General features: G+C 43.5%; 5 protein-coding genes across 13 annotated transcripts in view; 3 read left to right on the forward strand and 2 right to left on the reverse strand.

The window, feature by feature from the left end:
- On the reverse strand, positions 1-17,925 carry LOC135342219 (vesicle-trafficking protein SEC22b-like). 2 transcript variants are annotated; one of them, XM_064538915.1, is made up of 5 exons: positions 17,748-17,925; positions 17,428-17,543; positions 1,459-1,619; positions 402-742; positions 1-259 (listed from the first exon to the last, which is right to left on the reverse strand). In XM_064538915.1, exons 1-4 carry the CDS (start codon positions 17,817-17,819, stop codon positions 501-503), a joined length of 591 nt encoding a protein of 196 aa, XP_064394985.1. In that variant the 5' UTR covers positions 17,820-17,925; the 3' UTR covers positions 1-259; positions 402-500. The 2 variants fall into 2 exon arrangements, with proteins under 2 accessions (XP_064394985.1, XP_064394986.1); XM_064538916.1 differs by lacking the exons at positions 17,428-17,543; positions 17,748-17,925 and adding exons at positions 1,934-2,049; positions 2,254-2,424.
- Positions 4,134-24,761, forward strand: LOC135342182 (xanthine dehydrogenase/oxidase-like). 5 transcript variants are annotated; one of them, XM_064538864.1, is made up of 14 exons: positions 4,134-4,211; positions 19,661-19,785; positions 19,866-19,994; positions 21,178-21,235; positions 21,490-21,689; positions 21,864-21,996; positions 22,056-22,117; positions 22,195-22,480; positions 22,693-22,860; positions 23,024-23,100; positions 23,696-23,806; positions 23,920-24,113; positions 24,189-24,381; positions 24,630-24,761. In XM_064538864.1, exons 1-13 carry the CDS (start codon positions 4,175-4,177, stop codon positions 24,346-24,348), a joined length of 1,740 nt encoding a protein of 579 aa, XP_064394934.1. In that variant the 5' UTR covers positions 4,134-4,174; the 3' UTR covers positions 24,349-24,381; positions 24,630-24,761. The 5 variants fall into 5 exon arrangements, with proteins under 5 accessions (XP_064394934.1, XP_064394933.1, XP_064394937.1 ...); XM_064538863.1 differs by lacking the exon at positions 4,134-4,211 and adding an exon at positions 18,236-19,387; XM_064538867.1 differs by lacking the exons at positions 4,134-4,211; positions 24,189-24,381; positions 24,630-24,761 and adding exons at positions 18,236-19,387; positions 23,348-23,441 and having other exon boundaries at positions 23,920-24,060.
- Positions 6,107-11,351, forward strand: LOC135342171 (uncharacterized). 4 transcript variants are annotated; one of them, XM_064538846.1, is made up of 8 exons: positions 6,107-6,244; positions 7,633-9,747; positions 9,807-9,869; positions 10,060-10,134; positions 10,183-10,230; positions 10,325-10,464; positions 10,663-10,936; positions 11,044-11,351. In XM_064538846.1, the coding sequence occupies exons 2-8, from the start codon at positions 7,659-7,661 to the stop codon at positions 11,292-11,294; spliced, it is 2,940 nt and encodes a 979-aa protein (XP_064394916.1). In that variant the 5' UTR covers positions 6,107-6,244; positions 7,633-7,658; the 3' UTR covers positions 11,295-11,351. The 4 variants fall into 4 exon arrangements, with proteins under 4 accessions (XP_064394916.1, XP_064394917.1, XP_064394918.1 ...); XM_064538847.1 differs by having other exon boundaries at positions 10,346-10,464; XM_064538848.1 differs by lacking the exons at positions 10,060-10,134; positions 10,183-10,230.
- Positions 11,504-15,315, forward strand: LOC135342225 (ER degradation-enhancing alpha-mannosidase-like protein 3). The gene is made up of 7 exons (XM_064538924.1): positions 11,504-11,762; positions 12,109-12,276; positions 13,455-13,579; positions 13,797-13,970; positions 14,163-14,280; positions 14,530-14,748; positions 15,086-15,315. The coding sequence occupies exons 1-4, from the start codon at positions 11,712-11,714 to the stop codon at positions 13,873-13,875; spliced, it is 423 nt and encodes a 140-aa protein (XP_064394994.1). The 5' UTR covers positions 11,504-11,711; the 3' UTR covers positions 13,876-13,970; positions 14,163-14,280; positions 14,530-14,748; positions 15,086-15,315.
- LOC135342213 (uncharacterized) overlaps positions 15,445-24,843 on the reverse strand; it is a 38,522-nt gene continuing 29,123 nt past the window's right edge. The window contains exons 5-6 of the transcript XR_010396786.1: positions 24,608-24,735; positions 15,445-15,714 (exon numbers count right to left, since the gene is read on the reverse strand). The gene's annotated coding sequence lies outside the window, so the exon portion shown is untranslated. The remainder of the gene's footprint in view (positions 15,715-24,607; positions 24,736-24,843) is intronic.

Consider the following 24,843-nt stretch of genomic DNA (forward strand, 5'->3'; position numbering starts at 1 on the left):
TTAATTTTTTCGATCATTAATTTGATAGATTATTGATTGGAGAATATGAATGATACCATACAGTACTGCATGTACATAGCATAAATTATATTAGCAACTAATAAACAAATGGAAATAAAAATTTGTTTGTTGTTTGGATAGTCCTCAAACTTGTTCTTGACTGCTCTGAGTTGTGCAAGGGTGACGTGACATCGGTACTGATGTGTGTAGGCCCAGAGGAACAACAGAGTGGCTACAATCAGGCCAGCAAGGGGTGAGTCTGCAATGAAACATTGATCAAGGTTGAAATTCAAATAGAGACTCTTAAACAAGAATTAACAAGTCAACAATTACACAGTAGTACTTGTACATACCTTGATCAAGTATTAATTGTAAGTGTACTAGACTGAATATTACTGTACCTGAATTCAAATGCAGCAGTGCTGTTGGTCCCAAAGCGGTGTGGAAGTAGACTCCGAGTATGTAATGAGCTGGTGCCATCTTGCTATCAGAGAACACACTCACAAACAAACACTCAAACAATCTACGAGACACTTGCAGGCAAATGAGGAGTAGAACCAGCCACACTTCCAAATGAGCTTGAGAGAAATAGTTGCATTTGGATGACACAAAGTTCCCAATGACGGTCTCGATTGCAGGGCCCAATAGCGGTAGTCATGTGTGCAGTAGACAGTGGCTGGTATAGTAGAGGAATACAGAGTAGTTCCACACCACCCCCCACACGTAGAAGTGGGTGAACCACCTGCAGAGGGGAATAAAGACCTCCTTAGACTGGGACAATGCAATTACAACAACTACAAGTCAGGACAGTCTCAGCTAGGGAGCTCACTATTGTAAATCACAATCCAGTACTTAGCTAGGTGTTACAAGCTAGACTTGTACGGGGTTCTCGTTACAAGAGGTAGACTGATACACTGTATATATTGACCCTGACTGACCTCCTTGAGTCTTGGGCACACTAGGGATCATCCAGCTCCAGCCACTCTCACTCCTCAGCTTACCATACTTGTACACATCTCTGGTGAAACTTGGCAGATATTGTCTCCAATAGACAAGAGCATGAACTAGCAGTCCAGAACCAATCCACAGTAGCCAGGAGATGCTCACATGCTGCATTAGCTGATCAGCCATTATCCTCTGGCACGAGAGTGGTCGACCAGCTTCCCTACTTTGTCACTGACATCTGCACGTGTGTGTGTGTGTGTGGGGGGCGGTGAGTGTGTGTGTGTGTGTGCGTGTGTGGGGGTGTGTGTGTGTGTGTGTGGGAGGCGGTGGGTGTGAGAGGAAGAACATTCTGTACTACATATAACAGTGGTAGCAACACTGAATTGAAAGTACACACACAAGAAACTGCAAGTGCTGGTGTTGCCCAGCTGTGCATGTCCAATGCTGACACAGGAAAAAGCATGACCTTATAATTAAGTCTACAAAATATGGATGCCAGATATAAATACGTACCAAACTCAATGAAGTGGTACGGTCGACTGGCCTTGTGTACATCGTTGCCATGTTGCTCACTGAAGTCTTTGTGTAGATTCTCGAGGTAGTTAAAGGCCAGCTTGGCAGGATAGGTGGGGTCACACAGGGCGAGGTAGCATATCCCCTCCTCAAGGATGTAGCTGTGTGGGGGGTCCATGTTAGTGTGTGTGCTTCAAGCTCAAAGTCATCGCCCCTCATCCACCATTAAACTGGAGTATAATATCACCAACCAAGTTCCAACTATTCTTAGACTACATGTACACTGGTAGTTCCTTGTTAGACAATCACTATAGAGGGACCTATGTATAACACACACCACTTACAATGTGTATGGTACAGTTAAGCAAATGCTCACAAACAAAAGGCCATCCATTGCATCAGTTTATACCATGACAGAGCACCAATCATCATACACACCACGAGGCAATAATGACATTCACAGGAGAGTGCTTACTGGAACACCATACAACCCGGGTCACACTCGATTGAGCATCGAGGGGGGCTGACTGACGACAGCTTGCGGAATATCTGCCTGGCCTTGGGTTGGTATTCAGCATAATCCCGGCCAGACTGCAGAGGGAGAATGCAACAATTCAGTTAATTCAAGCTGTTAAAGATAGCACACACTACACACGTATTATTCTAGCAAGCTTCTCTTTATATGTCTACAGAATCATGACTTGACAACTATTCATGTCACTGAGCTGCATACAGTACAGTGTCCTGATGGGACCAATGCAGACTGTACTGTATTATCTACTGTAGCTCCTCTACCTCTTCATTGACAATGGATGTGGACAGAGGTAGTCCATCACTGGCTCTGGCAATTAGTGTCAGGTGGGCCATTGTTCCTGAGCTCTTCTTTCTTCAGTGCTTCTTCTTCTGATATGTACTTGCTTTATGTATGTTCTGTGCTCTATTTGGAACAATAATTATGTGTCCTTTGAACCCTTTCTTTATTGAACAATGTGTGGGTGTTGCTACAAGCCCCTCCCCCTCATACCTCTAGCCACCCACAAAGAAATATAAGGGCGTTCCAGACCTTCTCTTGAAATGGCTGAATCTACAACACTGAATGCTGCTAGGTTGATGGAGGATGGACTCAAGGATTGGGAAAGGGTATGATATTCACATGATAGATAGATACTCAATGATCAGTGCATTCTCCTAGTGCCTAGATGTACTTGTTGACCACCCATAAACACACTTGGCATCATTCATTCATCACAGTATAGTGCCTACACTCTACCCTGTCAGTGTGAGGTGTTTTATCTCATGTTGTTGTTCTCTCCACATGTACCACTCTCTCTGGATGGACAACAGGGAGTGATTGAGGTACGTATTTAGTATGATCACATTCTACCAAGCTGACATGCTTGTGCTCTGAGCACTTGTTGTTAGGAGGTAGACAGTGTAAAGAAGAGCACATACGGATAACTGAATGTGATACTATTCCTTAATTGAGACAAGTAGATCTACTCGTAGTATAGCCTCCTTCACCGGCCTTCATAGAAAAGAAGGCCTGCTATCGACTGCTTGCGCATGCGCCAAATTATTGGATATTTTTTCCCGTAAAATTTCCTATAATACTGGATTCATCAGAGAAAATATCCTAAAAGTCATACACAGAGCTATATAGCTAGCTAGCTAGAGACAGAGCTGTGTATGTTTGTTGTACAGCTATTTTCCTTTGATAGAATCAGTAGCAGTAATAATTATAGTAGACTTTCACCAAAGTTAGTGTTAAATGGGCGTGGCCTGTCCATATAGGCTCTTGTCAGCTTTCACTCCGTTCAGATGATCGTCATCCACACTGTTGCAGGCTGTGAGTCTTTTGTTAACATAGCAGGCTATATAAGGGTAGCTATCAGAGAATGCTATCAGATGGGCTAGAAACTCAATCGAACTTTCTATCTACTTCCTTCAATCCACTTTCGTTCGTTGTGATGTCACAGTTTTACTGAGCCATATACGATGTTATCCAAAGCCCCCAGATACCGGGGGGATATTGGCGCATGCGCAAGCAGTCGATACCAGGCCCACTTCCCTAAGTGAAGTGGGAAGTGTGGCCTGGGATCGAGGCTACTCGTAGTAGTACCTGAAAGTATGCATGGTTAATCAAGTGTTTCAGTCTGCATGTTTGGCTGTCCACAATTGTTTCCCCTCCCCTGAGTCATGCAACAACACTGTACTGTATCACTGCACTAATGTTCTCTTCCTTCCATTTCATGCATCTCCACCTCACCTTTGACTGACCCTCTGAAACAACAGGCTGTAAGTTGGTGTGTGTTGTCAGAGTATTTAGTGTCTGTTGCATATTCTGTGATGTTTCTACTTCCCCATTATTACTCTTGTGTGTGTGCAGTGCCATAGTGTTATATAGGGAAGTATTTAGTATGATCACATTCAACCTCGTAATCATTCATTTACTATCTTCCCACTGTTTGCCCTGTGGACTCTCCCTCTCTGGATCAACAGTATGTAAGTTGTGTTTGCACGTGCACACTCATTTTAATGGTTACTAGGAACTCGTAAATTATCTTTGTCTCTTTCCGTATTGCCAACTTGGTATTAGCCGAGGCCCACACAACTTATTAGGTTGTAGTTTTAATATTCGTAGAATATACACCTAAGTTCATTAGTTGGTACGTACATTATCGTGTTTGTCTCTTCCCATGCACACACACTCATTCCTATGTTGGACCACACACTGATTTGGACTACTGTAGGAGGTGAGCTTCTTACGAGTACTCAATGTCCACACACTAAAATGGTTCAGCTGCAATGTGTACGGATGTACTGGTTACCTAGCATCATTAGCGTGTGTCCCTTGTCCTCTAGAGCTGACCCTCTCCCTCGTATAGGGTAGACCACGGCTTTAAACTTGTTCAATTCGTAATCCCATTTTACGGGCACAAGTTCGAAATACCACCATTGTGTACATTGTGTACATGTAAATTTGTGTTTATGTAAATTCCCCAACCAATTAAGTGCCTACTGAACCTAAAACTTGTTGCCTATTTCTCAATATTTCCCCAACTTTTTTATTTCTTAGATTTTCTATGCCAGGTCTAGCCACTTGTTGCTATGTGTAGTCAGTCCCATACACACCAGCGTTCAACTGATCTGATGTCTTGTATGTGTGTTAAGATTAAATCTCTCCCTCACATGTACCATTTGATGTGTCTCAGGATTGGATTAAGGTATGTTGTGATTGTGTGTGTGTCTCATGAAGTGCAGGTGTTGTATTGTACGACAAACAAAATCATACGTATCAAAGTTGTACATGTAAGATGCTTGTTGTACCGTTTACCGTCCCTTCCACTGACCCACCCACTAACCCTTCCATTATCTGCTATTGCTAGTACTGAGTACCTGTGTGTGTACTAGCCAGTGTGTGTAATACCAGTGTTCATATCCCTCTCTCCTCACATGTACCCTCTGTGGACTGTTACTCAACAACAGCGCGTGAGTTTATTGCATGTACATATAATGGCGTACTAGGCTGACTTGTATACATGCACTACTGCATGAAGGCAGAAAGAATAACTTGCGTGACTTTATTTAGGATTAGTACGTACTGAAAGTTTCATGCTGTACAGACGTGTACTTGCAATAATTGATGTATACATGTGTGAATGCATTCGTGTATTTGAACATGTTCATTTCTCTACATGTCCGTGTCCTACTGCTTGTTAATGTGACTACTGCTAATGATTACTGGAACAACAGTGGGTAAGTTACAGTATACAGACATGTATGAATGCACTCACTGCTCCTACCATCATCCCCCTCTCTCTGTTTCCATGTGTGTCTTACGCTGGTGTCTCATTGGACTAAACAGAAGGTGAGCGCGGGACACTGCACTGACTTGTGACTGTACTTGTGTCAGTAATGTTTGAGTTGCATGAGTACATGTGTATTGGCATTCATAGTGTACAGGTTTGTGATTATATTCTTTTCTCTCTCCCTACATTTCCATGCATGGTTACTGAATATCTGGAACGATAGGAAGTGAGTCAAACGATGTTAGCAAACATACCGTACACCTCATATGCATTCAGTTTGTAATAGTCTCATATCCTTACCTAACTCTAGTAGCTATACTGGTTGCACCTATAGACAACTCATAATGTGTGACCACAAACACACAGTCTAACCCACTCTTGTCTTGTTCACCTTGTCCAGGAGAAGGCTAAGTATGAGAGTGAACTGAAGAGTTGTGAGACGGTGAGTGTTGATAGTTGCACTTACTACTCTCGTGGTAAGAGTGGTACACGTAGTCTAGCAGAACGACAATGTGTGTACATGTACTGTTCATTGTATGATGAATGGTTGCTTTTTGTCTACCTTTTTTTAGGTATGATTTGTAAGTCCACTTTTACTGTTTGTCTGTGTGAGGTTATACCGTATAGCGGGTAAATATATAATTATGCTCGCCAAGTTTATTTAGGTTGGTGGTTGCTGATTTTTATATTTTGATAATTTGTACATTTGTATCAGCTGCATGTTCTATTTGGTGGAATTTTTCTTCAGTCGTATATAAATTCTTTACTCCCCCAGAGAAGAGCTGCCCTCCAACAGAGACTGTCTGGTGACATCACTGACCAGGACCGGAGACAACTGCAGGGAGAGCTGGTGGAGGTGGAGGGGAAGATCAAGAAGTGTGTCTCAGAGATACAAGAAGATGAGGAGAGTATACATGAAAATTATAAGAGGATTGCTAATATACGAGGACGAGGAGAGGAGAGACTGAGAAAGGAAGGTGAGGGGAGCAAGGAACTTTATAGTACAGTGAGTGTTGATGCTCATAGTTGCAATCACTCGTACCTATAGCAACTTACATGTAGTGTGTTATTAGTAGACTGTACCTACAGCTGTTGTGAGGTCCTCATACTTTATATAATCGTGTATTGCAAAAGCGTTTGCTCCACCCACAACATTTTCGTTCGCCTATCACATGTGTTGTGTTGCTAGGCAACTGCCCCTGATTGTGCACACTACAGTGTACTAGAGCATTGTTCCTGTTACTACTCTACACACTGTGGTGGTATGGATATGGTTTATTGGAATACCAACTTTCAATGATTTGGGTTCGTGACGTTGTACTGTGTTACTTAATTATGACAGCATCATGTTAATTCAAGCATAGCACACTCCTGTAGTGATCAGCCACATCATTATTACCCAGTACATGTATTCCCTGTCATTGGTGGGTCACCCACTTAGCAAGCTTTAAAGGTTTACGATTTAAAGGTGGTTTATGTCAGCTGCTTCATGTCCTTCATTTCCACTGGCACTTCATTGGCTTCTTACGTATACGCACAGCTGCTGTGTCCAGTTAGATCCATTTTAAAGCAGTTACTGTATATACCGCGAAATTTTCGAGGGGCTATATTTTCGCTGATTTCATGGGTTAGCAATCCACGAAAATTGTTCTAATTATCTGCTATAACATGCAAAGATTAAAGGCGTGGCTTCTGGTAAGCGGTCAACCCACAAACAGTGCAACGAAATGCTTTAGAGGCCATTCCACGAAATATAAGTGCCTCGAAAATTTCGCACTATAAGGTATTATGTACATGTATATACCATACGTATGTAATCATGTTCTTATCAACTATTTGCTCCACCCACCACCTTTTTAAGCTTGCGTTGCTAGGCAACTGAATGTATTGTACAGTTTAGGCAGACTAGCAATCATTTTATGAGCCCGAGGGCGAGTTGCATAAAACATGATGCTATTGTTATGTGTTTTATACCTCACCAAATTATGCTTTAAGGCGACGTGATCGGACTGTATGACATTTATACGTACTTGTTGCCTTTATATTGTTTACATGTTTTCCAGACCTCAATGTAATGTTCATTCCATTGTTCATTCCCCCACCCACTCACAACCACCATCCTTTTAGTTATGTATTTTGCTTCATATCCATTGGGTTGTGGGGCGTACCCTCTACTGTGCTTACTACATGTGTACTTAATAGTGACATCCATGAATGCAAGCATAGCACATTCCTCATGTAATGATCGGTTTAATCACATGCATCATAATTATGGTGACATCATAATAATAGTCCATCTTGTCACCCAGCTCTGAAGTATTGCATAGTTAACATTCCTAACACCTCATACACACGTCTTGTTTAGAATCGAAGCGGTTGTTTAATGAGGCGATGAAGCACGGACACGTCTTGGTTAACATTGTCAACATGCTCATGTTTGGACCGGCGGGAACAGGGAAGACCAACCTCAAGTACCTGCTAACCGACAAGCCCCCTCTGCTACAGCGTGACAGCACTCCTTGTATGGAAAAGCCAGTACGCATTCGACCCGTGTCCAACACAAAATTCAAGTCAACTGGAAGAGGCTGGGAAGAGATGTCTCAGCCAAAGCTGCGCAAGCTACTTGCTGAAATCATCACTAAGTTACCAAAAGAAAGCGCCGATCCATCCACCGTATCAAGGGTTGCCGAGAGCTTGAAGAAGATGACCACAACCGAGCTAATTTCTGATTCCGATGAGCAAATTTCTGGTTCCAGTTCGAGCCCATTGAGGAGGATCGATTCCGATACACTTTCTGGCTCTGCAAGAAAGTTGAAGAAAGCCGTTGATGAAGTGATTGCGAGTGTAGTGAGTGGTGTGGCAGAAGAGCTGAAGCCAGCCACACAGGGAACTGACCAACTGTCGAGCAGTGACCAGCAAGAAGGAGAACTGTTTGATTCCAACTGGGTGTACGTTACCGACTGTGGCGGCCAGCCGCAATTCCACGACATCAGCCCTCTCTTCATCAAGCACATTTCGGTGGCGTTGATAGTCCTGCGTTTGATTGACGAACTCTCCAGTTTCCCTTCTGACGAGTACTACAAGGATGGGCAGCTTGTTGGTAGTCCTCGTGCATCTCACATGACCCTCGGGGAGACACTTCAGAGTCTCATTCGATCGATTGAGTCCCATACCTCACAAGACAAGAAGCCAAGTATGATCTTTGTGGGCACATTCTTGGATCAACTGGATGAGAGCTCGGATACACTTATCAAGAGGAATCAAGAGATTCTCGACATGCTGCCACCCGATATCAAGAAGCTATTGGTGTACAACGATTCTGGATTGAACAATCTTATTTTTGGTCTCAACACAATCAGCCGAGATGACGATTCACTGGCCACTGCCAATAGGATTAGAATTACTGTTGAGGACTCTATTCCGCTACAAGTCAAAATGCCCATCTGGTGGTCCTTCTTGGATTCACTTCTCCAGAGTTTATCTGCCAGTCTCGAGCGAGGTGTATTAAGCATTGGAGAATGTCTCCAATTAGCCACTCGATTTGGTTATTTGCTCAAAGATCTTGAAGCTGCTCTGGTCTTCTTTGACAACGTGTGTATAGCACACTACTATCCCTCCATTCTCCCCAACACAGTGTTTGTGGATGCCCAGATTCCACTAGACAAGATCACCGAGCTCTCACAGCACGCCATCTTCCTGAGGAATGCTGAAGTCAAGTCACGCTCTACTCTAAGCACAGGAATGACCAAGGCCGAGTGGAAGAGATTTCGAGATGAGGGCATAGTCACTTTAGGGTTCCTTCGATTCTTTAAAAAGCATTACGTTGAAGGCATCTTTTCTCCAGAAGATATGCTGTTGATCATGAAAGATCTTCTCGTGATTGCTCCCATTCCACTAGTGGAGTCCACTACCCACCAAGCCGAGTTCTTCATGCCATCTCTACTCACATCAATCCCACCTGCTGAGCTAGACAAGATTCGTTCCTCCTTCACAATATCACCCTTCGCTATCTACTTTCGTAGTGGGTGTATTCGCTCTGGAGTATTTTGCTGTCTAGTTGTGGACGTGATCAAGAGGTTGGACTGGAAAGTTTTTCTCCCCTCAGGGAAACTAATCTGTTTTGCTAAAAATTGTATCCAGCTAAGAATTCCCAAGCACCCGTTTACCGTGGCTCTGATCGACTCCTTCTCGTATATCGAAGTGTACATTGACGTCCCTTTTCCTTTACGCAATGAAATATGCCCTACGATTCGCAACGAAATTTTAAGCAGCATTAAATTGTCCTGTAAAGCGTTGCATTACAACAACGACACACCCGAGACAGGCATCTTTTGCCCATGCAAGAAGAGCACTGGAAGCAAATTGCACCTTGCTGATCTGAGCGAACGGAAGGACTATTGGATATGCTCCCAGGAGGCACGTGTGTATGGTAAGCTCAGTGACGAACATAGAATCTGGCTGGACAATAGCGAAGGTTCAGGTGAGTATAATAATTATATAGTGTTCAGTAATATTGACATTTATGTTTCTCTATGTTAGGTGAACCATCCTCTGTTACGAGAGATGTCACTGAAAGAACAAGTGATGAGCTGCAATACCCCGGTAATAACGTAACAGTATATGTAAACATTTGCAGTTTTGGAACTTAACTAGCTAATACATAGTTACTTGATTAGCAGATTATCAAGTAAAATGTGTATCAAATAATTTAAAGAACGAGTGATCATCAGCCTTGTATGGTAATTGACAAACGTACTACATGAGTGTAACTGCTGTGTCTGCTTTTCCTCAGGTAATTCTGTAATGGAAGATGTGTGCTTGAAGACGGAAGTACATGTGCATGTTCATGATCAGCGAAATACTTCTAGTAAGCTTTGTTTTGCGTTTTTTGTTTTAATAAATTTTCCCTCCTCAGACCCTGCAATGGAACATGTGGTCAATAAAACGAGTGATCAACATACCAGTAAGAAAATGTCAATTGGTCAACAAGTTCTTTCGAGTTTGAAAGTTCAATTTTTTTCCTGGGTCTAATAATAATGATTTACTTTTTTTTTCAGGTGAATTCTCCTCTGTTACAGTAATGGAAGACGTGTGTAAGAAGACTGGAGTGAGGGACCAACAACTAGATCAAGAAATCCCTGAGAGTGACATCATTCTAATCGCGGAGAAATTTCCACACCTGCTGAGCGTGCACAAGGTGGGCAGTACTCTTATTCATATACTGTACGTACTTACATAATACAATTATCATTTTTACATTTGGTAATTAGGGATTGAGCATATTGTTCACCTAATCCCTCAATTGTATATATTCCCTTTGAATTTCCTCTAGAAGGTATTTACAAGGGGAAACCCTCACCAAATGAAACCCTGGTTGATCGTTGGTTTTGTACAGGTTTTGACAATTGACGATCTGCAACATGTGTACGAGAAACTACACACTGCACATGAAAGTGCCAGCCCTCACTGGTTCAATCTGGGATTGGCTCTAGGTCTCCATCATTCTGTTCTTGCCATCATCAAGATCCAAAATCATGAAGAGTGTGTGTCTTGCTTGCGTGAAATGTTGGTTAAGCTCCTGAGTACACAACATGTAACATGGAGTCTCCTGTCAGACGCTCTCAAAAAGCCCACAGTGGATCTCATCAATTTGGCTGATAGCATCACAGGTAACTTTCAATGTTTGCGTATTTTTTTGATTAGCCTGGCTGCATGTGGGTCATTTTTAGTGCTTGATATAGACTATCATTATCTTAGCTTTTTTCTTTGCATTCAGCCACAACTCCTAACCTGCTGAATCGACTCAACCTCACCCCAGCTGACCTTGGTGATGTAACTGATGTCACACGTTGTTATGGCAATCAAGCTGGAGTGGCTCATGCATTGGGAGCGTGGCAAAGTGTGAATCCTTCCAGAGCTACCTTCAGGGCCTTGGTAGAAATTGCCATAGGACTGAGAAGAGGAGACACTGCTACAGACATTTGTAGATTCATTGTAGAGAATACGAGTGGAACTGACCGAAACTGATTTATACATAACGTTTTTGTCTGTAATGCTTTGCTTTTCTGCACATTTTTGGTAGTCTCTGTGAGAAATTGAACTGAGCATGTGCAGTATTAGCCTCGATCCCAGGCCGAGTTTTCGCTAACAACTAGTTGTTTGCCTAACCGTTATAAAAGCGAAAACTCGGCCTGGGATTGAGGCGCCCACACATTGAAAAAGCCGTCATCACATCGCTAAAAGTCAAAGTGCAGTTAGTAGAATTAAATGAATAATCATGTCTTGAAATATTGAAATCCAACCTTCAAGACAAAGAGACTCTGTGCTTTGTTTATCTTTCCTCCTACTATGAACAGGTTATAGCTGACAGGGTGAGTTGCAATATGCAAGGGGCCTTCCAGACCTTCTCTTGAAATGGCTGAATGCATGAATTCACCTCATTGAATGACTAGATCTTTCATGGACTCACTTCTGGCGTTCTGGCCTGGTCTACAGGTACACACACACACACACACACACACACACACACACACACATACACACATGCACTGACTAAGAGAAACCACTAGCTCCCTTTTAGGGGCCGTAACTTGTGTCCAATTTATTTGTAGCTCTTTGATAAAGGTACCACAAAATGGTAGACTGAGATCAACAATTGTTTTTCGTGCCGTAGTTTTCTGTTTTGCCTTAATATCTCTGAACCTCTCTAGAACAGTTTGACATAGAAAAGTACTTCTTAGAGGCGTCCGTCTATTGTAGTCTGCAGTATACATTTTTGTATATACTGTACTTACCTAACCTTCATGTTTAAAATGACGAGGTTTGTTGTATCTATCTCCAGGTTCTGTGGGGTGATGTAGACACAGCTATACATATTCATGACATGCTTTATCATGTGATGGAGAGACACAACTTCCTACCCGAGGCATTCACTCATGACTTCAGGGTCCACTGGGGAAACCATCCTCTCAGGCCTGAGTTCATTGAGAGCACTTACTTCCTCTACAAGGTACACCGTCATGTGTGTGTGGGGTGTGTGGGTGTTTGTGTGTGGGGGGATGGGGGTGGGTGGGTGTGTGTGTGTGGGGTGGGTGGGGGTCCACGGAATTCAAGTTATGGCAGCTGAAAAGAATAATTAAATTGAGGGGGGGGAGAGTTGCAGTTAATTTCAACAGCTATTAACTTTAGTACCGTTGATCGAATCTCCAAAATTTTGTGATTTTCGGAAAGCTTAGAAAATTTCCTTTCAAATGATATATTTCAATCCAAAATTTTGTCGGAGCCATAATTTGTCATTTTTCGGCCTTGGACCTCATGGTATCGCCTAATTGGCAAATACTTTTATCATTCAAATAAGAATTTTGATGATGCTATTTGAAAGGTGTGTTTATATTATCGTTGAAATTAGATCCACGGAATTCAAGTTATGGCAGCTGAAAAGAATAATTAAATTGAGGGGGGGGGGGGGAGTTGCAGTTAAGTTCAACAGCTATTAACTTTAGTACCGTTGATCGAATCTCCAAAATTTTGTGATTTTCGGAAAGCTTAGAAAATTTCCTTTCAAATGATGTATTTCAATCCAAAATTTCGTTGGGGCCATAATTTGTCATTTTTCGGCCTTGGACCATGGGCATTCATGGTATCGCCAAATTGGCAAATACTTTTATCGTTCAAATAAGAATTTTGATGATGCTATTTGAAAGGTGTGTTTCTAAGCTTTCAGAAAATTATATTATCGTTGAAATTGGATCCACAGAATTCAAGTTATGGCAGCTGATAAATTGAGGGGGGGGGGAGAGTTGCAGTTAATTTTAATTTGGGGGTGGATGTGTGTGTGTGGGGTGGGGGTGGGTGTGTGTGTGTGGGATGGGTGGGGGTGGGGGTGTGTGTGTGTGGGGGGGTGGGAGTGGGTGTGTGGGGTGGGTGTGTGGGGGGTGGGGGTGGGTGTGGGGGGGTGGGGGTGGGTGTGTGTGTGTGTGAGGGTGGGGGAGTGTGTTTACTCTATGCATTAGCTGTACATGTATATATCACTTTCTGTTGTTTCGAAGAAAGCATCTCAGTAATTGGAATATTTCTGTAAGTACTGTAATCAACCCCTAGCGTGTGATGCTACTGCTCTACTCTACTCTCTGTATTATTTTGATGGCTAAGTAGTTAATGAACGATTATGTTGTGTTGCTACTGCAGGCGACTGGAGATCCATACTACCTGGACGTGGGTCGATCAGTGGTGAACAACTTGAACAAGTACGCCAGAGTGAGGTGTGGCTTCGCTGCCATCAAGGACCTCAGGACCAACGCTCACGAGGACAGGTAAGTCAGGGGAACCATGTGTCTGTGTATCTACTAATAGTTAGAATTTAGTTCCCCATGTAGATCTCGCAAAAACCTATATCAGTACTTGTATGACATCACTATCCTTACCAGAATGTAAAGGTTAGATCGTAAAGTCTTAATAAACTCATTCACAAAGGGTTTAATATTCTAGTAGTACGATATCATTTCATTGGCAATCTTCGATACTGTATAGAATGGACTCCTTCGTACTGGGGCTGAGACGTTCAAGTATCTGTTCTTGTTGTTTGCTGACGAGGGGGACAGTCCCTTGAACATGGATGACTTTGTGTTCACGACTGAGGCCCACCTTTTTCCCCTCTCCCTCGCCAGTGCTAACACCACCCTCAATAGAGTCGTCCAAGAGGCAGTGAGTGGGTACAATACATACACAGTGTAGCGGCTATGCTACTTCAGTATGCATTTTTTAGGTGCAGCTGCACATTGTAGGGGGGGGGGGGGGGGTAAGGCAGCTCTTTTATAGAGAGTACCTTCTTTTGAATGAGGTTATGGTAGCCTGGCTGTGTGTGAGTGTGTCATGTGATGTTCTCTCTCTGTGTAGTTGCTGGTGAAGAACACAGACCTGGTGAATATGAGCACTGTCACTGTCACCACTAGCGGACCAGACTCTTCCGGGAAGGCAGCAAAGAACAAACCAGTCGCTGACAGCTTCACTAAAGGTTCACTGAAACACACACTAGACACCATGTACAGTAGTAGCCAATAATCCCGTCTAGTCAGCACAGTTGTAGTTGTTTATAATTATACACCCCCTCACATCCACACACCACCCCCTCACATCCACACACACCACACACCATGAATTAAGTAGCTACTGTATTTGTCTGGAGATGGTTTCCAAACTTGTACACCTCCATCACTAACCCCCCCCCTCACACACGCACACACGCACACACACACACACACAGGCGTCTCCTGTTCACTGACGAGAGTGTCCTCCCTCACGAGGTGGGTAAAGGAGAGGCTGCTGTCAAATGGTATAAGAGACAAAGCAAGGGCAAACTCCACCCACTCAATCAGAGGTGGATTATAACGAGCAGGGGCCCACTCATGATGTGTGTAGTTCATGGTTCATCGAGCCAGTACAGTGGATGGAAAGCTCTCTACTGGGCAAAGTGGAGGGGAAGGTGAGGCTGCTACTTGTGCATTAGCTAAAATAGATACATATCTTGAAAGCTCGTAATTTGTGTTCTGATTGTCCAATTTCAAACTAATTGATGCATTCAAGAGCTCTCAGAATTACCTTTCCAGTGTTGTGCTTAGATACATGTACTATTTTGTGATAAGTTAAAATCCAATTTTAACAAAGACTACATGTATATACCCTTGCGTTATTTTCTAGAATTCAACTGTTTAGCTCGTAGAATTTGCTATATATTCTTCATAATTATACACACACACACACACACACACACACACACACACACACACACACACACACACACACACACACACACGTGGCAGATTCTGTGTCTTTAGTGCTCGGCTCGTCTGGGGTCATTCAACTGGTCAGGTGATCAGTGCTCGTGTGGGCAGTGGGTCACGCCCTCCTTCCAGATACACAAGGCACGAATGGACGAAACCAGAACACTCACTAGGAGAAAAGTGGACAAAACTGTATAGCTGGCAAATTACTGAATTATTGTCCAAATTCATATTAATTTTTTCGATCATTTGAAGGTTTATTCAATAAATGATGTCATACTAATTCAATGTACCATGTACTGCATGTACAAATAATAGCATAAGAAGCGTCAATTATTATTCACTGCAAATTCAATTTTTCGATCATTAATTTGATAGATTATTGATTGGAGAATATGAATGATACCATACAGTACTGCATGTACATAGCATAAATTATATTAGCAACTAATAAACAAAATAATGGTCATAACAATTTGTCTGTTGTTTGGATAGTCCTCAAACTTGTGTCTATAGCAAACGTGAGTCTGCTTGGCAGTGACAGCCGCCGTACTGTGGCTTGTTCTTGGCTGCTCTGAGTTGTGCAAGGATGACGTGACATCGGTACTGATGTGTGTAGGCCCAGAGGAACAACAGAGTGGCTACAATCAGGCCAGCAAGGGGTGAGTCTGCAATGAAACATTCATCAAGGCTGACATTCAAATAGAGACTCCTAAACAAGAATTAACAACCCACACACAAGTCAACAATTACACAGTAGTACCAAGGGCGTATAAAAGAAGAGAGGGCATGCAACTCCTATATGAGCAGAGTTCAAACGTGTGCATGACAGTGCATGAAATGCTAAAAATAGAAATTTCTATTTTTAGCACTTCATGCAAATGCACACATTCCTCCGCCCACGTTTGAACTCTGCTAGCTACGTGTACTGATAGTGGAGTTGCATGCCCTCTCTTCTTTTATACGCCCTTGGTAGTACACTTACAATTAATACTTAATCAAGGTATGTACAATTACTAGACTGAATACCGTACAGAGGTGGGTAATTTTCGTGGGGCAAAATATTTGTGGTGTTCGTGGTTGGACCTCTAACCACGAATGAAGCGACTTTGCCTACCGTTACCTGCTCCAACCACGAAAATATTACCCACGAAATGTCTCAATATTGCTGAACAACAAATATTTTGTCCCCCGAAAAATACCCGCTATACGGTATATGACTATACCTGAATTCAAATGCAGCAGTGCTGTTGGTCCCAATAGCGGTAGTCGTGTGTGCAGTAGACAGTGGCTGGTATAGTAGAGGAATACAGAGTAGTTCCACACCATCCCCCACACGTAGAAGTGGGTGAACCACCTGCAGAGGGGAATAAAGACCTCCTTAGACTGGGACAATGCAATTACAACAACTACAAGTCAGGACAGTCTCAGCTAGGGAGCTCACTATTGTAAATCACAATCCAGTACTTAGCTAGGTGTTACAAGCTAGACTTGTAGGGGGTTCTCGCTACTAGAGGTAGACTGATACACTGTATATATTGACCCTGACTGACCTCCTTGAGTCCAGAACCAATCCACAGTAGCCAGGAGATGCTCACATGCTGCATTAGCTGATCAGCCATTAGCCTCTGGCACGAGAGTGGTCGACCAGCTTCCCCGCTTTGTCACTGAGATCTGCACGTACGTGTGTGTGTGTGTGTGTGTGTGGGGTGAGTGGGTGTGAGAGGAAGGACATTCTGTACTATATATAACAGTGGTAGCAACACTGAATTGAAACAGTACACACACAAGAAACTGCAAGTGCTGGTGTTGCCCAGCTGTGCATGTCCAATGCTGACACAGGAAAAAGCATGACCTTATAATTAAGTCTACAAAATATGGATGGCAGATATAAATACGTACCAAACTCAATGAAGTGGTACGGTCGACTGGCCTTGTGTACATCGTTGCCATGTTGCTCACTGAAGTCTTTGTGTAGATTCTCGAGGTAGTTAAAGGCCAGCTTGGCAGGATAGGTGGGGTCACACAGGGGGAGGTAGCATATCCCCTCCTCAAGGATGTAGCTGTGTGGGGGGTCCATGTTAGTGTGTGTGCTTCAAGCTCAAAGCCACCGCCCCTCATCCACCATTAAACTGGAGTATAATATCACCAACCAACCAAGTTCCAACTATTCTTAGACTACATGTACACTGGTAGTTCCTTGTTAGACAATCACTATAGAGGGACCTATGTATAACACACACCACTTACAATGTGTATGGTACAGTTAAGCAAATGCTCACAAACAAAAGGCCATCCATTGCATCAGTTTATACCATGACAGAGCACCAATCATCATACACACCACGAGGCAATAATGACATTCACAGGAGAGTGCTTACTGGAACACCATACGATCCGGGTCACACTCGATTGAGCATCGAGGGGGGCTGACTGACGACAGCTTGCGGAATATCTGCTTGGCCTTGGGTTGGTATTCAGCATAATCCCGGCCAGACTGCAGAGGGAGAATGCAACAATTCAGTTAATTCAAGCTGTTAAAGATAGCACACACTACACACGTATTATTCTAGCAAGGTTCTCTTTATATGTCTACAGAATCATGACTTGACAACTATTCATGTCACTGAGCTGCATACAGTACAGTGTCCTGATGGGACCAATGCAGACTGTACTGTATTATCTACTGTAGCTCCTCTACCTCTTCATTGACAATGGATGAGGACAGAGGTAGTCCATCACTGGCTCTGGCAATTAGTGTCAGGTGGGCCATTGTTCCTGAGCTCTTCTTTCTTCAGTGCTTCTTCTTCTGATACGTACTTGCTTTATGTATGTTCTGTGCTCTATTTGGAACAATAATTATGTGTCCTTTGAACCCTTTCTTTATTGAACAATGTGTGGGTGTTGCTACAAGCCCCACCCCCTCATGTCTCTAGCCACCCACAAAGAAATATAAGGGCTTTCCAGACCTTCTCTTGAAATGGCTGAATCTACAACACTGAATGCTGCTAGTTCCCCACAATTGATGGAGGATGGGCTCACTGATTATGATAGGGTATGATATTCACATGATAGATAGATACTCAATGATCAGTGTGCCTAGATGTACTTGTTGACCACCCATAAACACACTTGGCATCATTCATTCATCACAGTATAGTGCCTACACTCTACCCTGTCAGTGTGAGGTGTTTTATCTCATGTTGTTGTTCTCTCCACATGTACCACTCTCTCTGGATGGACAACAGTGGCACATTAAGGTACGTTGTGTGCAATCACATTCTACCAAACTGACATGCTTGTGCTCTGAGCACTTGTTGTTAGGAGGTAGACAGTGTAAAGAAGAGCACATACAGATAACTAAATGTGATACTATTCCCAAGTAAATCTACTCGTAGTAGTACTTGAAAGTATGCATGGTTAATCAAGTGTTTCAGTCTGCATGTTTGGCTGTCCACAATTGTTTCCCCTCCCCTGTGTCATGCAATCACCAGTGTACTGTATCACTGCACTAATGTTCTCTTCCTTCCATTTCATGCATCTCCACCTCACCTTTGACTGACCCTCTGAAACAACAGACTGTAAGTTGGTGTGTGTTGTCAGAGTATTTAGTGTCTGTTGCATATTCTGTGATGTTTCTACTTACCCATTATTACTCTTGTGTGTGTGCAGTGCCATAGTGTTATACAGTAGAACCTCGATTATCCGGCCCTCCATTATCCGGAACCTCGATTATCCGGCTTGGCAGTTTTCTCGTTATCAGATCAGAAAATGGGCGTGTCCCTCAAACGCACATGCGCGTTGCAGCTGTTACCATGGAGACATACCTGCTTATCTTCTGCGCATGCGCAGACAACCATGTGGCACTGCTGTTTATCAATAAAGTGGGTGGATCAAGGCGTGGTTTATCTATTCGTTTATCCGGCATATTCACTTATCTGGCCTGCTTCTGGAACCAAGGTGTCCGGATAATCGAGGTTCTACTGTATAGGGAAATATTTAATATGATCACATTCAACCTCGTAATCATTCATTTACTATCTTCCCACGTGTTTGCCCTGTGGACTCTCCCTCTCTGGATCAACAGTGTGTAAGTTGTGTTTGCACGTGCACACTCATTTTAATGGTTACTAGGAACTCGTAAATTGTCTTTGTCTCTTTCCATATTGCCAACTTGGTATTAGCCGAGGCCCACACAAAAGTTATTAGGTTGTAGTTTTAATATTCGTAGAATATACACCTAAGTTCATTAGTTGGTACGTACATTATCGTGTTTGTCTCTTCCCATGCACACACTCATTCCTATGTTGGACCACACACTGATTTGGACTATTGTAGGAGGTGAGCTTCTTACGAGTACTCAATGTCCACACACTAAAATGGTTCAGCTGCAATGTGTACGGATGTACTGGTTACCTAGCATCATTAGCGTGTGACCCTTGTCCTCTAGAGCTGACCCTCTCCCTCGTATAGGGTAGAGCACGGCTTTAAACTTGTTCAATTCGTAATCCTTTTTTCGGGCACAAGTTCGAAATACTACCATTGTGTACATGTAAATTTGTAAATTAAGTGCCCTACTGAACATACTACAATTTCCCAACTTTAAAAACCCAGTGACGTACAGCTACAATCTGGTGGGGAGCGAGCCGGTGAAAGAGTGTCCGGCCGTCGCCATTCTTGCCAAGGCTCAGGCCCGAGCTCAGGCTCTCAACACACTGGGGGCAGCCATTGGAAGACAGGTAGCTGTCTACTTGTTTTAATATATTCGCTGCAATTTTAAATATAGCTTATCTGTACCAGCTGCTGTTTTTTCTTGTAGAATGGCGATAAGGCAGCCTCACTGGCAGTGGCAGAACAGTATGTGGCAGCTTTCTCCCAACTGGCCAGGACCACCAACACTCTCATCCTGCCAGAAAAGACTGGTGACATCAGCTCAATGGTCTCACAGGTGTGCTGTGTGTGATGTGTGCTGTGTGTAAAAACACCGCATATTAGTGGATGTTTTTTCTAAATCAGGCCTGTTTTCAGAGCTATCTTGCATTGTCCATAACTGTGTTAGGAACGTCCAATAATTTTGTTCATAGAGTGCATTTATGATAATGATTATTGCTTCTTGTTCTGTGATCGCAGGCTGTTGGAATATTTGGTCACATGACATCAAACAGTCCTTTGAAGTCCGCTGATGGTGAAGAGGGGACCCCCCACGACCCACCCTCCACAGAGCAGACACTGGAGCAACTCACTGCCTCTATTGACAAGACAATCGATGAGAGTGTATTTAGGTCCGTGCTCAGCGAAGAGAAGGCAGCAAAGAAGGACAGAGATACACACTTCACTCTAGATACTTCACCAACGAGACCAACTGACGACGAAAAGTAACACTCGTGCTAGTGAGGGTAACATTTTTTGTGGCCGTTATATATTATCTTTAGAAAAGATGCTTTTGTCAATTGTTTTATAATTATAAGGAATGTTGCGAACTGCACTGTGCTAGTGTATTTTACATTATAAAAAAAAAAACATAAAAAAAAACTACCACTGTAGCCGGGGCTGTTGACTATCACAATGAAAGACTACAGGCCAGAGGGCTGTGATCTAATGAAAGACTACAGGAAGGGCTCTTGTTGACTATCACAATGAAAGACTACAGGAGGGCTGTGATCTAATGAAAGACTACAGGAAAGGCTGTGATCTAATGAAAGACTACAGGAAAGGCTGTGATCTAATGAAAGACTACAGGAGGGCTGTCACTATCACAATGAAAGACTACAGGAAAGTAGTTTCCCGGCCACATGGGTGAACTGCAACAAGTCAAAAACGTAGGAGGAAGGGAATCTTTTAGCCTAGATCCAAGGCCGCACTGAAGATGAGGCCTCTTATGCACTGAAAAGGAGGAGGGGCTAAGGATGCATGGAGATCTCTTTACCCACTTCCCTAATATTAATTACATGAACCATCGCGAGCATCATGGCTGAGTTAGAGGGAGCCAAAGAAAGCATTTCCTTCTATGTGAATGGAGGAAAAGTGTGAAGTATGCATGCTAGTATACTGCTAGCTAAACTGCATTGCATCCTGGATACACATTAAATTAATTTTTAATTATGATAATTATATATACACCGTGTGTGCAGGTTGTTGTGGAGAGCCCGGACTCGGAGACCACTCTATTGTACTTCCTAAGAACGCAGCGTATCCTCGTAAACCTCTTTCATGCAAAATGTTGTATTGTATATTTCGTATTGAGGAGCATCATACGAAAATTAAAACTACGAAATTATTCTACCGCATACAATAGATTCAACGTCACTATCCTGAGCTGTACGAATATTTATTAAAAATGGGTAAAATGTAGTTATACAAAAATGTGTACCAACAAAATTACCCGCGTATGCGTATATTGAGTATATTGCACGAGTACTTTCCTTAGCACCCCGTCCCTCTAGTCCGCCTAACAGGTACTAAGCTTGGGTGTGGAGAGGGTGGGTGTGGTGCCTGTACGGTGATGCTCTCCTGGTATCAAGAGGGCGTGGTTACACATACTGCCGTCAACGCTTGTCTTGCCCCCCTCTGTTCTGTGGATGGTATGGCGGTCACCACATTGGAGGGGATTGGTAGCTCCCGCGATCTCCTTCATCCTGTTCAGGTGATCATATACGATACAAAGTCAGTTTGCATTCGCTTAATTCCTTCCTGCTAACAGTTTTGCAGTCTTTTGATTCTTTTCAAAGACTTCTCACTTTTCCTCATAGATATCAGATGAAATTATTACTTCCAACTACGATATCTCACAACATGTTCCCCCTCTCCTCCCATGCAGGAGCGTATAGCTATAGCGCGTGCCCATGGGTCACAGTGTGGCTTCTGCACCCCCGGTTTTGTCATGTCCATGTACACTCTCCTCAGGAACAGCCACGCCCCCTCAGAGAAGCAGATTGAGGGAGCATTCGAAGGTACGTATGTGTACAAAGTCACCTCTGTATCTCTAGTGTGTGTGTGTGTGTCCCCTCAGGCAATCTGTGCAGGTGTACTGGGTACAGGCCCATCCTAGAGGGATTCAAAACCTTCTCACAGGTGAGCTTCACCTGTGACCCCCCCTACACACCATACCCCCCCACATACTGACCCCACACACACAATGCCCCCCACAGACTGGCTGCTGTGGCGGTGCTACCAAATGCTGTATGGACGTCAAAAGCTCTGATGGAATTAAGACTATCAAAGGTCCTTCTATCCTCTTTGATGCCTCCAAATTCCGACCCCTTGACCCCACCCAGGAACCCACCTTTCCCCCAGCACTCAGGACGGAGCCTCTCATCCCATTGGCTATCAAGGGGCCGAGGGTGTCATGGTATCGACCTTTGACCCTGGACCAGTTGCTGGTGTTGAGAGCAAGGTTCCCTCAGAGCAAGTTGGTCATTGGAAACACGGAGATAGGTGAGTGGTTGTCAAGGAGACTGTGAGGTACTGTATTAGCAAGCGTATTATAATAACGTTCTTACTATGCGATATTTGATTCCTACTGTATACTTTATATACTTGCTACAGACTACAGTAATGACAATGATTTGATATGCAGTAGCTCATGTTGTGTTTGTGTGTATTCTCCTGTTTCTGCCGCATACCCACTGCCCTACACATACACACAGGCGTGGAGGTAAAATTTAAGGGGGCCTTCTACGATACTCTCATCAGCTGCTCTCAAGTGCCTGAGCTCAACAAGATGGCGGTCACTGACGAGGGACTGACAGTGGGAGCATCTGTGACACTCACCCGACTGGAGGAACAGCTCAAGCATCTAGTGGAGTCTCTACCAGGTTTGATTATATGAAGTGGCATTTTTGTGACGTTCTACTAATTAATGCTAACGTCCGCACACATGCATTCTATCTGTGCTAACGTAATTTGTGTTCAGATTGTCCAATTTCAAAACTGATCAGAATTACCTTTCCAATGGTGTGTTTAGATTATATTATACAGAGAACAAAACGAGGACATTCTCTGCTCTCCTGGAGATGCTGCGGTGGTTTGCAGGACAACAGATCAGGAATGTGTCGGTCAGTACCCCTCCCTAATATCGTATAGCGGGTAATATTCGTTGGTGAACATTTTCGTATGAACTACCCAATTACATATTTCGGATTCTAAATATTTGTACAGCTGAGAATAGTGACGTAGAACCTATTGCACATAATAATTTTGCAGTTTATAATTTTTGTATTAATGCTCGAAAAACGAACATTTCCTACGTAAGAAAATAACCGGCTCTAAGGTACTCTGTATCCTGTAACTGTGTCCCCTCAGGGTATTGGGGGAAATATCTGCAACGCTAGTCCAATCTCAGACCTCAATCCAACTCTGTTAGCGGCCGGAGTGAAGCTAACCATAGCAACCAAAGGTAGTGATGTTACCAAAATTTGGGAAATTTGAACCGAAGACCGCCAAATTAAAGTTTTCCTGTGGACACAATGTCATTGCTGTATTGCCACGGATGTTAAATTAAAAAACCGCTAAGTCGGTTTAAATGGCTCATTCGCCAGATATCATACCTGCCAAATTTTCTTGTTATACGTACATCAGGTATATAGAAAACCCTTTCTAAACTAAAACTGTACCTATTGCACTAGCAAAGATCTCCTCTGATCTCTACAGACAGTAACCGGGGTGATAGTGATGGACCCCAGCTTCTTCACTGGCTACAAGAAGACATCCATTAAGCCGGAGGAAATACTACTATCAATCCTTATCCCCTTCACCAAAGAGGTAGGTCATGTGATCACCGTACATGGTAGTGAAGGGCAGGGGAGGTCTGACATGCATGCACGAATCACTACCATGTACTGAGTTTGTCACTATCCCCCATTTTTTCCTTGCAGTATGAGTTTGTGCTGAGTTACAAGCAGGCTAGGAGGAGAGAGGATGACATTGCCATCATCAACGCTGGTCTTAGAGTCGTCTTACCACCAGCGGGTGATTCCGATTGGACGGTCCAAGACTGTTGCCTTAGTTACGGAGGGATGAGTTACATAACTACAGTGGCCAAGAAGACGCAGGCTTATCTCATTGGAAAGTGAGTACACACATACAACAGTAATGTGTTTTTAGTATAATATTGCGTTAAATTATTTCATTCATTAATCACCAGGCCATGGTGTGAGTCTACACTGGAGGGGGTGTGTCCACTACTCCTGGAGGACCTGCCCCTCTCCCCTGATGTACCTGGGGGCATGCCGGACTACAGGCGCTCTCTTGTCACATCCTTCTTCTACAAGTTCTATCTCACCGTCCTCTCTCGTTTGGAGTGAGCCCCTGCCACAGAATCTCATTAGTGCCACAAGGTCAGTGGTCCATGGTGTGTATTGTTGCTAGGTTACCGTTAGCCTCATCATTACCAGGAATATTTATTACGGTTTTAATAGACGTGATTGTTTCGGGGAAACCAATACGAACACACTGTTTCCACGTCTGTGTAGATCACCTAAGTCAATTTAGAGCTCTGTTTCTACCCTATTTCTACTCTCTGTGTATAGGCTGGTCCTTTCAACTGTGATATTACTCGTCCACCTGGTTGTACTATACCCCCCAGGTTGTTTGAGAGACCCCCAGTGCAGAGTAGTCAAGGGTTTCAGAGTGTGTCAGACAAGCAGCTGCCAGAGGATAGTGTGGGGCGACCATTGATGCATCTCTCCGCTCTACAGCAGGCCTCCGGGGAGGCAAGGTGAGGGAGTGGGGCTGTGTAGTCCTATTGGTGTCATCAAAGATCGGGTAAAATCCATAAACTGTTTAAAGATGTATCCCCC

The sequence above is a fragment of the Halichondria panicea genome, chromosome 10 (assembly GCF_963675165.1).
Source record: "Halichondria panicea chromosome 10, odHalPani1.1, whole genome shotgun sequence".
Taxonomy (NCBI): Eukaryota; Metazoa; Porifera; class Demospongiae; order Suberitida; family Halichondriidae; genus Halichondria; species Halichondria panicea.